The following is a 14,373-nucleotide window of genomic DNA, read 5'->3' on the forward strand; positions in this document are numbered from 1 at the left end:
GAACCAACAAACAGAAGATCTGTTTCTCTCTGTCTTTCAAATAAAATGTAAATAAACATATAAACATTGAAAATTCATGTATACATATAATCTGATAGCATCCCTACATACAATTTGCATGTTATAAATATATTGTACACACACTGACATATGTACGGAATCTAATAATATATACAGGTATTTAATTTCCACAATATACTAGGTAGGTAGGTTTACATTTACATGTATGTTTACATGTAAACACGTGCAACCTCAATGTGCTAACATCTATACAAATTGAATTGACACACACCATCCATAGGTGCACATTTACATGTATATGTGCATGTAAACACACACAGTGCACATGTTTCTTTTTTTGTTTTGTTTTGACAGGCAGAGTGGATAGTGAGAGAGAGAGAGACAGAGGGAAAGGTCTTCCTTTTTGCCGTTGGTTCACCCTCCAATGGCCGCTGCGGCCAGAGCATCGTGCTGATCCAAAGCCAGGAGCCAGGTGCTTCTCCTGGTCTCCCATGCGGGTGCAGGGCCCAAGGACTTGGGCCATCCTCCACTGCCTTCCTGGGCCATAGCAGAGAGCTGGCCTGGAAGAGGGGCAACTGGGATAGAATCTGGTGCCCCAACCAGGACTAGAACCCGGTGTGCCAGTGCCACAAGGTGGAGGATTAGCCTGTTAAGCCACGGCGCCGGCCACACATGTTTCATAGTCTTTGTGTTGGGTCATGATGAAGTCTTCTTCCCTTTCTTGATCAGCTACCTCAATCTTCTAAGATTGAAAGCATCACAATCTTCTAAGATTGAAATCATCACAAATTCTTGTTTAGCTGCAAGATTTTTACTCACAGATGATCTGCACATAAGTGCACAAATTCATATACATGGATATTACACTAATGTATTTACACCATTCTTCATCCTCAAAAAGGAATGAGAAATGCAAACGATTAAGGAAGTATAAAAAGCAACCAGGGTAAATTATGGATTTATTCCACTGGTTCCATCCAGAACACTAAATAAGACAGAACTTCAAATTTATATGTACTGTTAACACCTCCAGTGAAACTTGCTCCTTTGCCAAACTTGACAGTCTGTTATTTAATGAAATTCATAAAATGCCAAGAAAAAGATTTCTTAAGAAATGCTAAATTAGCATTGTATTAAAAACCTCTCCCAAAATGTCTTTCAAGAGTACCAAATAATTCTAACTTAACATAATCACTGAACAGCTCATGTTCTCAGAAAAGAAAAACTCAAGTTAGAAAAAGTAATTAAAGCCAGAGCCACAAGTCAATACGCCGGCAGTTCCAGATACTCAATCTGCGTGTGCTGTGGTTTCCAGTAAAACATTAAAATGAGGTAATTTTTTATTCTTATTATGGTCATGACTCTTGCAAAACCTGAGCAGGGTAAAAATAAATGTGTTCATTTTTCTCATTAAATGCGTTCTGTGACGTGTTTTCAGTGTCTCTTGCTAACTCTCTCCGATCTTCAACTTGCATGCAAAAGGAGAGAATTCCTGATGCACTGAGGGTAATCTGAACATGCTTCATGGAGACTGAATCTCAATTTAGTCAATTTCCTTTACTCCCCCTGCCTCTGTAAATCCAGATACAGATTGTGAACTTGGTTCCTGTGTCACTTTCTCCCCTCCTTGTCTGTCTGCTGCCTCTCGGACTTACTACCTGGGCTGAGAGAGGCCAGGAGGAGAGATTACCATGTGCCCGGAAGAGGTAAAACTTTGACAAGTCACAACACACTGAAAAAGAGGGAAGTGGGATTACGAGAAAGATTTCTTTTTCGTGAACCTGAGTAGATCCGCTGATCTTGTGCAACTAGTAATGAGAATTCTGCATTTTCATAGCCCTGTGTGCCATGTTTCTTTTCTATTTTCTCTTTCAGAGCACTGGAAATAAAGACATACCGATTTTTAGAAGTCTAAAATTTTCAAAAGATATGCCAGCACTCTGCTATATGATAAAATAGAGTAAGGATAAATGCTGTCACCTAGAATCCTCAGCACACCTGAAATAGCATTATTAGACTTTACAGAATATACACACAAAAATAAATCTGGAGCCCAAAGATTCAAAATGTAATGCAGAAGACAACGGTCTCAAGAAAGTTAGCCTCAGATTTGGTCAATACTGTCTCACGCCAAGGAAGCATGACAAATTATAACATGCAGACTGTATGCAGGAATGCAAGAAGGCACGAGTGGCAGACAGGAGGCTACGTCATCACTATGGTAGGTTTCAGTATTTCTCAATAATTTACAGTTATTGGTCAAATGTAAATGATCACCATATAAGAAATACAAGCCAACATTATGAACTTTAATACTTTCTTGCTTTATTTGAAAGTCCTTTGGTCTATCGCCCTGCCAAAGACCTTTTGAAGCCTGACTATATCATATTCATGAATAGAGCTTTGTGTAAATACATTCCTTAACCCTTAGATTAACTGCAGTACATAAGTCATGGTTTGAGCTTTTAATTTATTTTAAAATATTTATTTATTTATTTGAAAGGCAGAGTTAGAGAGGGGGATAGAGGAAGAGGGAAAGAGAGAGGTCTTCCATCAGGCCAAAGCCAGGAGCTTCATCGAGGTCTCCCATATGGGTGCAGGGGCCCAAGACCATCTTCTACCGCTTTTCCAGGTGTATTAGCACAGAGCTGGTTCAGAAGTGGAGCAGCCGATGCCCATATAGGATGCTGGCACTGTAGGCAGCAGCTTCACCAGCTACACCACAGCGCCGGCCCCCATAGTTTAACCTTAATGGAGTCTCTTGGCTTTATCTGCTAGTGGGTTACACCCATACTCCCTCTCAACTGAGTGTTTTAGCTTTACATGTAAGTACCTTTTAGTCCTCTGCTAATGTTTGTCCACATCTCTTTCTCAAATTCTTGCTTGCATTGGAGACAAGAACTGGATGCAGCTCTCTGATGACACCTTGACCCAGCAACCCCACAACACTTTCTTCCTCCTCATTCCCCAGGTTTTCATAAGCAGTTGGGGTTTTAAACTCTCAAGACACATTCTTCAAGAGCTTGCAGTGGGTCTAAGTTTCCAGTTCTCTCCTGTTTGATACATGCACGATTATGCTTTGGGTTTCTGTCCCCCATACACAGACATGCTTAATGTGATTTTAAAAAACTGTACTGTGTATGACTCATAAGTAATAATAATATCTACTTTATGATGTACTGCACATCACTCAAGTCCAGGTCTAGCAGATTTACCTTTGTGAATTTTTGAAGTATCAGTTAGGCACATAATCATTCATCCTACCCAAGTGTTTATTTCGTGCTTCCCATTCCAATACAGCATGCGTCCGAGCATGTTTGAGTAACTTCAGCTCCTAATTGTCAAGTACCTGCACAGTTGTTCAAACTCCCCGTTTTGACGGTTTTCATGGTTAGATTATATAACATTTCTACCTGCGGAACACTTTGGTACATGAGAAGGCTTTTATCATCCCTTCATGAGTCTGACACAGGAAGAGAGAGCAGAGAGGATAGAATGGAAATCAAATCTTGTAGCCACTTCAGGCCCTGGCAATCCAGCTGAGTCCAGAGTTAACCTTGACCCAACAGAAAATATATGTGTTGTCGCATTTCCAATCCATATCTTTTTCTATTGTGACCAAAAAGTTAATTCTCTGTGTGCTTACCATTCAATCTGAGTTCTTTAACACAAGATTTTAATTTGCTCACCTGAATTCCAACATCTGTGATTTTACCACAGTCAGATATAGAAACTTCCTTCAGCTTTTTGTGTCTGGAAAGTACCATCAAACCCTAAAAATACAAAGAGCATTTGGTGATTAGAATTCAGTGCAGAAATCACTTGTGCAATCTAACAACATAAGCAATTTGTGCAAACTGTGGAAAAAATTAGCTTCTTACATTTTATGCCTACAACTTAAAATCACTTTAATTAGACAATGACATTAAATTAAACTTTCAATTTGTCCCTAATGTTTTGCAAAAAGTGTTGAGGAATCCCAGAACCAGAAAATTCCTTAGGAGGTCATTATCTTGCTCCCTGTTTCCAAGTAAATGTTATCTGATTCCATATAAACAAATCTAACTTATAGCTTTATTTTGAAGACACTTCACGTGGATGAATGTATTTGTCATAAATTCTTATTTATGCCTCACCTAAAAACTTAAAATCTTCAGCTCATTTTATAATGTCTAATGCCTTAAAGAAAAAACAAGATCTATAAAAGCCTAGAGGGAGACAACTGTTTGCTAATAGCCAACTTCTTTTTCAGGTAAATCATAACAGATCATACTTCTCAGCCCTTACATTTTTGGTCATGCTGTCTGCTCTCTCAGTATTCTCCTCCTCCTTCCCCAAACTGACTGTCACAGTACTCAGATAAGGAAATACAGAGTTTGGCTTATACAAAGGCTCTGCAAATACTGTTCATGGAAAACACACAGCATGAAAAAACTATACAGGAATCTCAAAATTCTTCCTGCCCCCAAGTAAACCTGTCTTTTCATGCTACTTTTCCATGAGTTTTCTGGCACCCCTTGTAAGTGCCAGCATTCAGAACTATATCACTTTGATAATCCCATGTGATGTGCCCCCAAACTAGGACACAAGAGCAGCTTTTATTCCCATTCTATGGTTCCAGAGCTGCAGAGTAGAGAAAATGCCAGAACCAGAATAGGGATTTGTCCTTTTTTATATTTGCAGGCGGGACTTACATTTCATTGGTTTTAAAAACAGCATTTGAACCATCATTGAAAATAGGTTATGAAAATATTGATGATCCTGTTTTTCCCTCTGATGTATAGATTAGGCCCTTTCTTTTGTAATAATAGCAATAAGAATAAGAATAAAATCCAAATAGGGTTGGGCATTGTGTTGTAGCAGGTAAAGCCGCTGCCTGCGACACCAGCATCCCATATGGGCACCAGTTTGTGTCCCAGCTGCTGCACTTCCAATCCAACTCCCTACTAATGGCTTTGGAAAAGCAGCAAAGATGACCCAAGTGTTTGGGCCCCTGTCAAGCACACGGGATGAAACTCTTGGCTTCATCCTTGTCAAACCCTGGCCATTGTGGCCATTTGAGGAGTGAACCAGCAAATGGAAGATTTCTCTCTCTCTCTCCATGTGTGTGTGTCTTTCTCTCTCTAACTCTGACTTTCAAATAAATTTTAAAACAGTCCAAATCAATGAAAAAAGTACTGGATTTAAGCCACTATTTAAACTGTAATTTCTAATTTCATTTAATAGTCTTGCCCACCACCCCAAAATAAATCAGTCTGTTCATTCTTTTAACTTGATTGTCTCTACAATTCTTTTGCTAGGAACATATTATATCTTCTGCCTCCCGTTTCAAAAACAAAGAATGACCAAACCCCATGGAGCCATTGACTGTGGTCTATGTTCCAGATGTGGATGCTAATTGATTCACATCGGAAGAATTGGAAGGGTTGGGATATTCCCCCAATAGAAACCAAATTATCCGAACAATACCAAGAAGGGAAGCAAGCTTTGTCCCTTTGCCCTATACTTGATCATAGTGAAGTGTTTTTGTTTATGTGTGTGTGTGTGTGTGTTTGTTTGTTTAATCCTCTGGGGAATTTGTCCTATGAAGCTATCTCTACAGTTTGTATTTGTAGGTTTACTTCCATGCTGACAAATTAGAATGCTTTTTAAATATTTATTTTATTTATTTGAAAGACAGAGTCACAGAGAGAGGCAGAGACACAGAGAGAGAGGTCTTCCATCTGTTGGTTCACTCCCCAAATGGCCACAATGTCCAGAGCTGTGATGATCTGAAGCCAGGAGACAGGAGCTTCTTCAGGGTTTCCCACATGGGTGCAGGGGCCCAAGGACTTAGGCCATCCTCTGTTGTTTTCCCAGATGCATTAGCAGGGAGCTGGCTTGGAAGTGGGGCAGCCAGGACTGAAACCGGGTTCCATATGGGATGCCGACACTGCAGGCCAGAGTTCTAACCCAATGAGCCACAGTGCCAGCCCCTAGAATTTTTAGGTGAGCTTTAAATGAAGTGCATTTGCTAGGTATGACATTTAATAGCTTATGTGTTCATATGATCCCCCAGTTCTACTCTGAGGTTTATATATCAAAGAGACATTAAAATGTGCCCCCAGAAAACCTTGTATTACACAAATGTTCATAGAAGCAACACTTATCATAGAAAAATGTGGAGACAACCCAAATGTCTATCAACTGATGAAAGGGTAAATAAAATGTGCTATATCCATACAATGAATAGGATCTGGTGCTCAAAAGACACAGGCCACTATATGTATGGGTAAACCTTGAAAACATGATCCTAAATAAAAGAAGCCAGACCCAAAAGGCTACATTTCACACGATTCTATATGGCAACTATATAGAAACAGGAGGTAGAGCTGGAAGAGGGGACAGAAATAAGGCGTGGTTGCTCATGGAAGAGGGTTCTTTTTCTAAGTGATGAAAATGTTCTGGAATTAGATTATGGTGATAGTTATGCAACCCTGTGAATTGTACAGTTGATATCCATGAATTTTATGGTATGTGAACTCTTTCTCAATAAAGATGTTAAGAAAGTGAATTGATTGATGCGGTAATTGTATAAATAAAGACAATATTCCCACAGCCCACCAAGCGCCTCCTCCTGCACATAAGAGAACTTGAGGGCTTTGGGATATGCGTATGTGAGACACCCAGAAGATTTTCTGAGTAGTGACCTAAAGTGCATCACAGGCGGTTAGGTAAATGTTCTATTTGGCACCGGAGGTTCAAAAATGCTCCAAATTAGGAGGTGTTCTTTGAAACAACTGACAGTTACAACTTTTTAAAGATTTTCTTTATATCTGTAGAAAGTCTTAAATCTCAGATCTAGAAAAAAAATCATTCTTAATTTATCATTCAATAAATATTTATTTCGCATGTGTAATACTGATCAGAAGCTGGGATAGACGCTTCACAGATGTAGAACAGTCCATGAGGTGCTGTGTTGGTTTCAAGGAACCCACGGTGTGGCCTGACAGACAGACATGAGGAGAGGACTGTGACAACCCAAGGAGAGGTCAGGACCACACAATGGTGTTTGGGAGAGGGGTGTTCGGGCCAGCTGTCATGCCTGGAGGGGCTACCTGGAGGAGAGTTGTGAGTGGCAAAGTGTAAGTTGCCAAGACGGAGGGAAGGACACTCTAGGCAGAGGGAACAGAAAGTGCAAAGGTATTAAATTATGAAGTAGGATGGCATGTGTAGGGAACTATTCAGCACGGTGTGAATGGATTTATTATGGATATTTTAAAAAATTATCTGAAATTGATCATATAACTCCTCCTCTGAAGGAGGAAACTGTAGATCATTGCTGTTTTGTTTTGTTCAATACCGTAAGTGCTTGAGATAAAAAACCTTGGTGGTTGACTGGTGCTGACGTTTTATCTCTGGGAGGGATGGAGACAGCAGAGTGGGCATTGAAGAGAAGAATGGGGCGGGAAGAGGAGCCAGCAGCCTGCAGCACCGGGGCCTCCGCGGGGCAGAAGGCAGACTGATGCCTGCTGCTGAGGGAGCCCCGGCATCACTGCAAGTGTTCTCCTTCCAAAGTCAGCCAAACCCTCGGACGCTTTTGCAGGAGAGAGGCTTTGGTTTCCCCTTCCCAGGGTGCAGATGGAGGCTCGATGGCATCATCAGGTGAAGCACAGAGTCACCAGCAGCACAGGCTGTGCGAGAAGGTGAGGCTCCGGGAACCCACAGCAATCCTGGGGAGCACCCCAAAGCCCATTGAAGTGAGGGACCTGCCACTGAGGCCATCAGGGTCCCATGGAAACCTGGCCTCATGGTAGCCCTGGTTTCAGGCTCACATGGGAAGCAGGTGCCTGGAGCCCAAGGCCTCAGACAAATCCTCAGGAACCTGGACGTCACCCCGTGCAACAGGGTGGCACAAACCTCCGTCTTGAGGAGCTGTGAGCTGGTACGTGAGTGACCGTGACTCCAGAAAGAATGAGGCATGTGTTTCCAGAGAGGTCGCGGTTGGAAGAGGTGGCCGTCTAGGAAAGACTTGCAAGGAGGAAGGAGGATTTGAATTGAGCCTCAAGGCTGTGCTTTTTGATCAGCGCGATGATGGGAACAGTGATGCAGGCTGAGATGTGGCATGAACAGAGACTTCATGGGGAAAGTGTGAGTTGCTGGGCAGTACTTCAGTGCAGGGTCACTGGGAGCAGCGGGAGGGAAGACTCAACACCGCCAGGAACAGATAGACGCACGCTGGACATCTGGGAGAACACACATTCTTGAACACTCCACTTTATTTCCCAAAGTTTTACATCTGGAATTATTTAGCTGATGTAGACGGACCTTAAGCTTGAACTTGTTAGCAAATGTTGGAATGAGGAGTATGTGAGTGTGTGTGTGTGTTTGCATGAGTGTGCTCACTTACATAACTCAGTTATGGTACACTAGTTTAGAATTTCATTAACATACACTCCCCCTCCCCCAACTATCACATACATACTCCTCCTCCAATTCTTTATTTTGAAATTATGTGAATCTAAATATGCCCCTTCGCCTATTTTCCCAATTACAAACATTTGGCCACATCTACTTCACTGTGCATAGCATACACATTTTCATTCATAACTATGTAGGAATATGAGGGTCCTTCAAAAAGCTTGTGGAAAATGTCTATTATGAAAAAGCTATGCAGCTGGCGCCGTGGCTCAACAGGCTAATCCTCCGCCTAGCAGCGCCGGCACACCGGGTTCTAGTCCCGGTCGGGGTGCCAGATTCTGTCCTGGTTGCCCCTCTTCCAGGCCAGCTCTCTGCTGTGGCCCGGGAGTGCAGTGGAGGATGGTCCAAGTTCTTGGGCCCTGCACCCAATGGGAGACCAGGAAGCACTTGGCTCCTGCCATCGGATCAGCGCGGTGCACCGGCCACAGCGCGCCGGCTGCGGCGCCCATTGGATGGTGAACCAACGGCAAAAGGAAGACCTTTCTCTCTGTCTCTCTCTCACTGTCCACTCTGCCTGTCCAAAAAAAAAAAAAAAAGGCTATGCATGGGTTTTGAATATTTTTTGCACCAAAATATACTTATTTTTAAGCCCATTTTCTATGAATTTTTTTAAAAGTACTCTCATGCGGTTTTAGATTTATACCAATAGGTAGTTATATGTATATACATCTGCTTTTCTGTATTTATTCAGAAATTTCCCTGAACGATTTAAAAACAAGTCTCAGATGTCATGATATTTTATCCCTAGATATCCTGTGATGAGGGTATAACATATATCATTATGCATAGAGTATACACCTATGTAGTATATAAGAAAATTACCAGTAATGCCATAATATCTAATTCAAAGTCAATATTCAATTATTTTGTATCAAGGACCCAGTTAGAATTCATGCACTATGTCTGATTATTGTGTCTCTTGAGCATTCTTTTTCCTTTAAATTTTTTCTTTCAAGACTGACTGTTTTAAAGAGCCAGACCAATTAATTATGTAGATTGTCCGACCGGACTCTAGTGATTTAAGCCAGGATAAACATCTTTTGCAAAACAAGGCTACCTTAGTTTGTCGCATCCTGGCAGGAGGCACATATTGTCAGGCTACTGTCCCATATCTGGTGATGCTGCCAGTTCACTTGGTTAGGTGGTGACCACCAGCTCCCCTTATTAGAAGAGGTACATCTTCCCCTCTTTATTTACTGGTGCCCTGTGGTGGGATTCGTGGGGCTGCAAGTCTGTAGTAGTCACTGGTGACCCATGCCTAAATCAGGCATGATACTGGCAGTTGGGGAACACTGCTTTATAAATGCTACCCTTTTGACATTTTAAAAGGGATGTATTTCAAAGGCAGAGCGACAGAGAGCGAGAGAGAGGTGAGCTTCCATCTGCTGGTTCACTCCTTAAATGGCCACAACAGCCGGGGCTGGGTCAGGCTGAAGCCAGGAGCCCAGAACCCCATCTGGGTCTCCCACATGGGTGGCAGGGGTCTAGGCACTTAGGCCATTATCTGCTGTATTCCCAGGCACATTATTAGCAGGGATCTGTATTGGAAGTGGAAAAACCAGGCCTCAAACCAGTAGTCTGATACAGGACACCAGGGTTTCAACAGGCAGCTTAACCTGCTGTTCCACAACACTGGCCCCTATAGGTGCTATCTTTAATTCCACATCTAACCATTGATATTCATTTAAACCTGTTTTTCTATCACCCTTTCCTTTAGTTACGTTGAATGTTTTTGGAGGTGCTTCGAAATAGAAGAATATTATTTTAGGCAGAACGTTCACTGTCTCAATTTTCTGTGCGTCCCATTAAAAATCTTTTGATTTTCCCAAATTCCTTTTAGGGGTATTTACAAAACTGAGTTTTTATTTGATTGGTGTGACTATGTTACTTGCTGGCAAAAGATGACACACTGAGGCAACAAAAACATCAATATTCTACCCATTGAAAGACAGGACACTTGGACATAATTTAAAAACAGAGACGGGCATTTGGCTCAGCAGCTAAGCCGCACCTTGAGACACCTGCATCACACATCAGAGTGCCTGGTTCCAGTCCCGGCTACTCTCCTTCTGATCCAGCTTCCTGCTAATGCACAGCCTGGGAGGCAGCAGACGATGTCATAAGCACTTGGTCCCCTGCCACCCACAAGGGAGACCCAGTTGGAATTCTGGGTTCCTGGTTGCAGCCTGGCCCAGTCCTGGCTGTTGCCATTTGGGGAGTGAACCAGTGGATAGCGTCTGCCTCTCTCTCTCTCTCTCTTTCTCTCTCTCTCTGTGTGTGTGTGTATGTGTGTCTGTCTTTCAAATAAAATGAAAACAAATTTTTTTTTAAAATTTATTTGACAGATAGAGTTAGACAGTGAGAGAAAGAGACAGAGAGAAAGGTCTTCCTTCCATTGGTTCACCCCTCAAATGGCCGCTACGGCTGGAGCTACGCTGATCCGAAGCCAGGAGCCAGGTGCTTCTCCTGGTCTCCCATGCGGGTGCAGGGCCCAACCACTTGGACTATTCTCCACTGCCTTCCCGGGCCACAGCAGAGAGCTGGACTGGAAGAGGAGCAACCAGGACTAGAACCGGTGCCCATATGGGATGCCGGCACCACAGGCAGAGGTTTAACCAAGTGAGCCACGGCACCGGCCCCGAAAATAAATATTTTTAAAAATTTAAATGAAAAAACAAACCATGTTTCATGCATGAAATGAAGCAGATGAAACCTTGTTAAGCAGAGCTTAACATTCTGAAAGTAAGATTTATTCTCTAAAACTTGAACACAGCTTTTCTTCTGAGATAGTGCACTTTGAGAAAAAGTCTGGAAAAATGGCCTATGCATTATGGAATTTGAGCATCAGACCAAAACGTACTGCTGTAATTTATCTGACAGCTACACTGCTATAAATCATCCTTTCTGACCATATGTTTCAGTTTAGAAACATTCTTTAATACAGGCACACCAGAACACCAAATATGCATAAATGAACTTTATAATCTGTCATTATCTTGAAAAAAAAAAAAACTACATAAATTACATAAGATTGCACATTTTGTCCAGCTTTTTTTTTTTTTTTTCATTTTTCAATCGTCTTTATGAGTCCTATGATAAACGTGCCGGGGTGGGTGTTGTGGGGCCATGAGTTGAACTGCCACTTGGGATGCCCACACCCCATACTGAGTGCTGGTTCAAGTCCAGGCTACTCTGCACCTACATCCCATGTGGGAGTGCTTGGGTTGCAGGCCCAGTTCCACTCCCAATTCAGGCCTCCTTCTAATACACACTCAGGCAGGCAGCTAGTGATGGCTCAAGTACTTGGGTCCCTTTCACTCATGGGGGAGACCTGGATTGAGTTCTAGGATTCTGGTTTGGCCTGGCCCAGCCCTGATCAACGTGGACATTTGGGGGTATGAGTCAGCGCATGGAAGATCTCTCTCTATGTGTCTCTCCGCCTTTCAAATAAATGAAAATTTTAAAAAGATAAACTTGCTAAGATGAATTTCTCACACACAATTGTAAGAGAAAACCATTATAAAGGTATAGAGAAAATAATTTGAAATATTACATAATCTCTCAAAAACTCTAAGAATAACATACCACAAATATGATGAGTGGTTAATAACTACATTATTCTAAGAAGCTCATAAAAAAGTGGCAGGGTTATGGAGAGCTTCAATATACAAGTATAAACGAGTGAAGGACCAGAACAGAAAATCCATGAGAGGAAATATAATCACCATCATAAACAAAAACAAAAGGAAATTGTTTATCTTGCTAGAACTTTTTTTCCACGCAAAAGTGAATGACAATCTATTTGCTACAGTCCTGTCTTAGTCTACGCTATGTTGCTATACAGAATCTCTGAGGCCGGGCATTTTGTAAGTAACGAGGTTTATTTAGCTCATGATTCTGTTGGCTGGAGGGTCCCAAGAGCATGGTGCCAGTGTCCTGGCAGACTTCTGTTGTCTATCTCACAACAAGGTGGAGAAGAGGAGCGGTGTGTGCGGAGAGAGTTTGTGTGAGCAAGGAACCAAGAGACCCATGGCGGCCAGCCTCACCCTATAGAACAATCCACCCTCTTGGGAACTCACTAACTCCTACCACACCTGGGCCACTCCCCGAGACCAGCACTAATCCACTTATGGGGATGGATTCATTCATTATGACCTAACCTTCTTCCACAAAGCCCAACCTTCTAAAAGTTCACTGTGACATTGGGGACCAAGCTTCTAGCACATGAAACTTTGGGGGACAAAATCCATCCACATCATAGCAAACCAAAACAACAAAGCAACCGACCCAGACCATAACCACAAAATGCCCCACTCAAAAGACGAGGAAACATGGAGCGGGGGTGGGGGAGAGGGAACACACGGATTATAAAACCTTCAAGGCAAGTCCCTTTCTTATTCCTGTTTTCATGCTCGGGCCTAGAATGCCAAGTATGCCTATATCTGTAACCAGGTAATGATTTATCAAATGAAGGAAGCACAAAAGGAAGGAAAGGAGGACAGAAAGAATAAATTCATGAGTAAGTGAAATTTCTTCAGAGTGGACAAGTGGAGAAGCTACAGTACACTTGGGTTTTCCTGCAAACGTAAGAAGTGATTGTCGTAACCAAGAACATTCTCTCTGAATGGATGAAGCGCTCCTGACTCCAGATTGTGTCCTCCAAGTGCTATTGGGATACCCAAGTGTGCCCCGGGCATCTCAGACTCAGCGGTCACTTTCAGAGGACTAAGACTCAAGCTGGAAACCAATGAGAAGTCAAAGGGCTTCCCCTACCCTTTCTGCTTCCAGCGGGAGCCTGGCTAACACTCAAAGGCCCATGATGGACTTCCCTTTGATTTAGCTACTTTGTGCTCTCCTCTGCACTTTGTACCTTTATGACCCTCTTATAGGGCTTAGATTCCCTACAGGGGAAATCTATAACGTCTGCATGACTTGAGATATCTGATATTTGAATGCACAACGCTGGAATAGGCACTCAATGCTGTCAGATGGAATGGGGTGCTCAGGAGAATAGGATGATGGGGACTCTGCCAACTGGAGAGATCGATTACAAGACATCCAAAAAGCCCCGCCACGGGCAGCAGCCTCCTTTCCTGCTGCCTTTCTCTGAGGATGAAATGGGGTATACAGTGTTAGTGTGGCAGAGAGAATAGGGGAGGTGTTGAAAACTCTTGTGTAAATGTTCTGTTTTTCAGTAACACTCCAGTTGGAATACACCTAATTCCTATGATTCCAGACATGGTGTGGGAAATGACGCATAGGCATTCTGAAGCAGTAGGTTAGGCCTATGCTTGGGACACCTGCATCCCATAACAGAGCGCCAGTCCAAGTCCTGGCTACTCCACAACTGATCCAGCTCCCTGCTAATGTGCCTGGGACACAGCAAATGACGGTTCAAATACTTGAGCCCCTGCCACTCATTGGGGAGACCTGGATGGAGTTCCTGACTCCTGGCTTTAGCCTGGCCCAGCCTTGGCTATTTGGAATGAACCAGCAGATGGAAAATCTCTCTCTCCTCTGTCTTCCTCTGTCTCTCTCTCTCCCTCTCTCATTTTGCCTTTCAAATAAATAAATATTTAAATAAAATTTTTATGTAAAAACAAAGATTGAAAATTCAGATGGTGTGTTCTCTTTGTCACCCACGACCAAAGGAGTCCATCGTCTGGAGAGAGGCACTCTAACACTGGTATTAAACGCGACCAAAATGGAGTTCGGCATCTTGTTTGCAGGCCCTAATCTCTCCTGTATGTTATTTTCCTGGTTAAGGGCACCACTATCTACAAATAACAAACCTGGGCACTGTCTGTGTCTGGTCCCAGCACCCCCCATACCCAATCATGCAGCCCCAACAATACCACCTCCTAAAGATCTCCTATCCCTGTGCCCTCTGCC

At 42.8% G+C, this 14,373-nt stretch overlaps 1 protein-coding gene across 1 annotated transcript in view; it reads right to left on the bottom strand.

Moving 5' to 3' along the window:
* Nucleotides 1-14,373, bottom strand: part of FBXL13 (F-box and leucine rich repeat protein 13) — a 251,473-nt gene that overhangs the window by 30,710 nt on the left and 206,390 nt on the right. The window contains exon 18 of the mRNA XM_062212179.1: nt 3,711-3,794. Within this exon, the coding sequence (XP_062068163.1) occupies nt 3,711-3,794 (84 nt within the window). The remainder of the gene's footprint in view (nt 1-3,710; nt 3,795-14,373) is intronic.

The sequence above is a fragment of the Lepus europaeus genome, chromosome 1 (genome assembly GCF_033115175.1).
Source record: "Lepus europaeus isolate LE1 chromosome 1, mLepTim1.pri, whole genome shotgun sequence".
Taxonomy (NCBI): domain Eukaryota; kingdom Metazoa; phylum Chordata; class Mammalia; order Lagomorpha; family Leporidae; genus Lepus; species Lepus europaeus.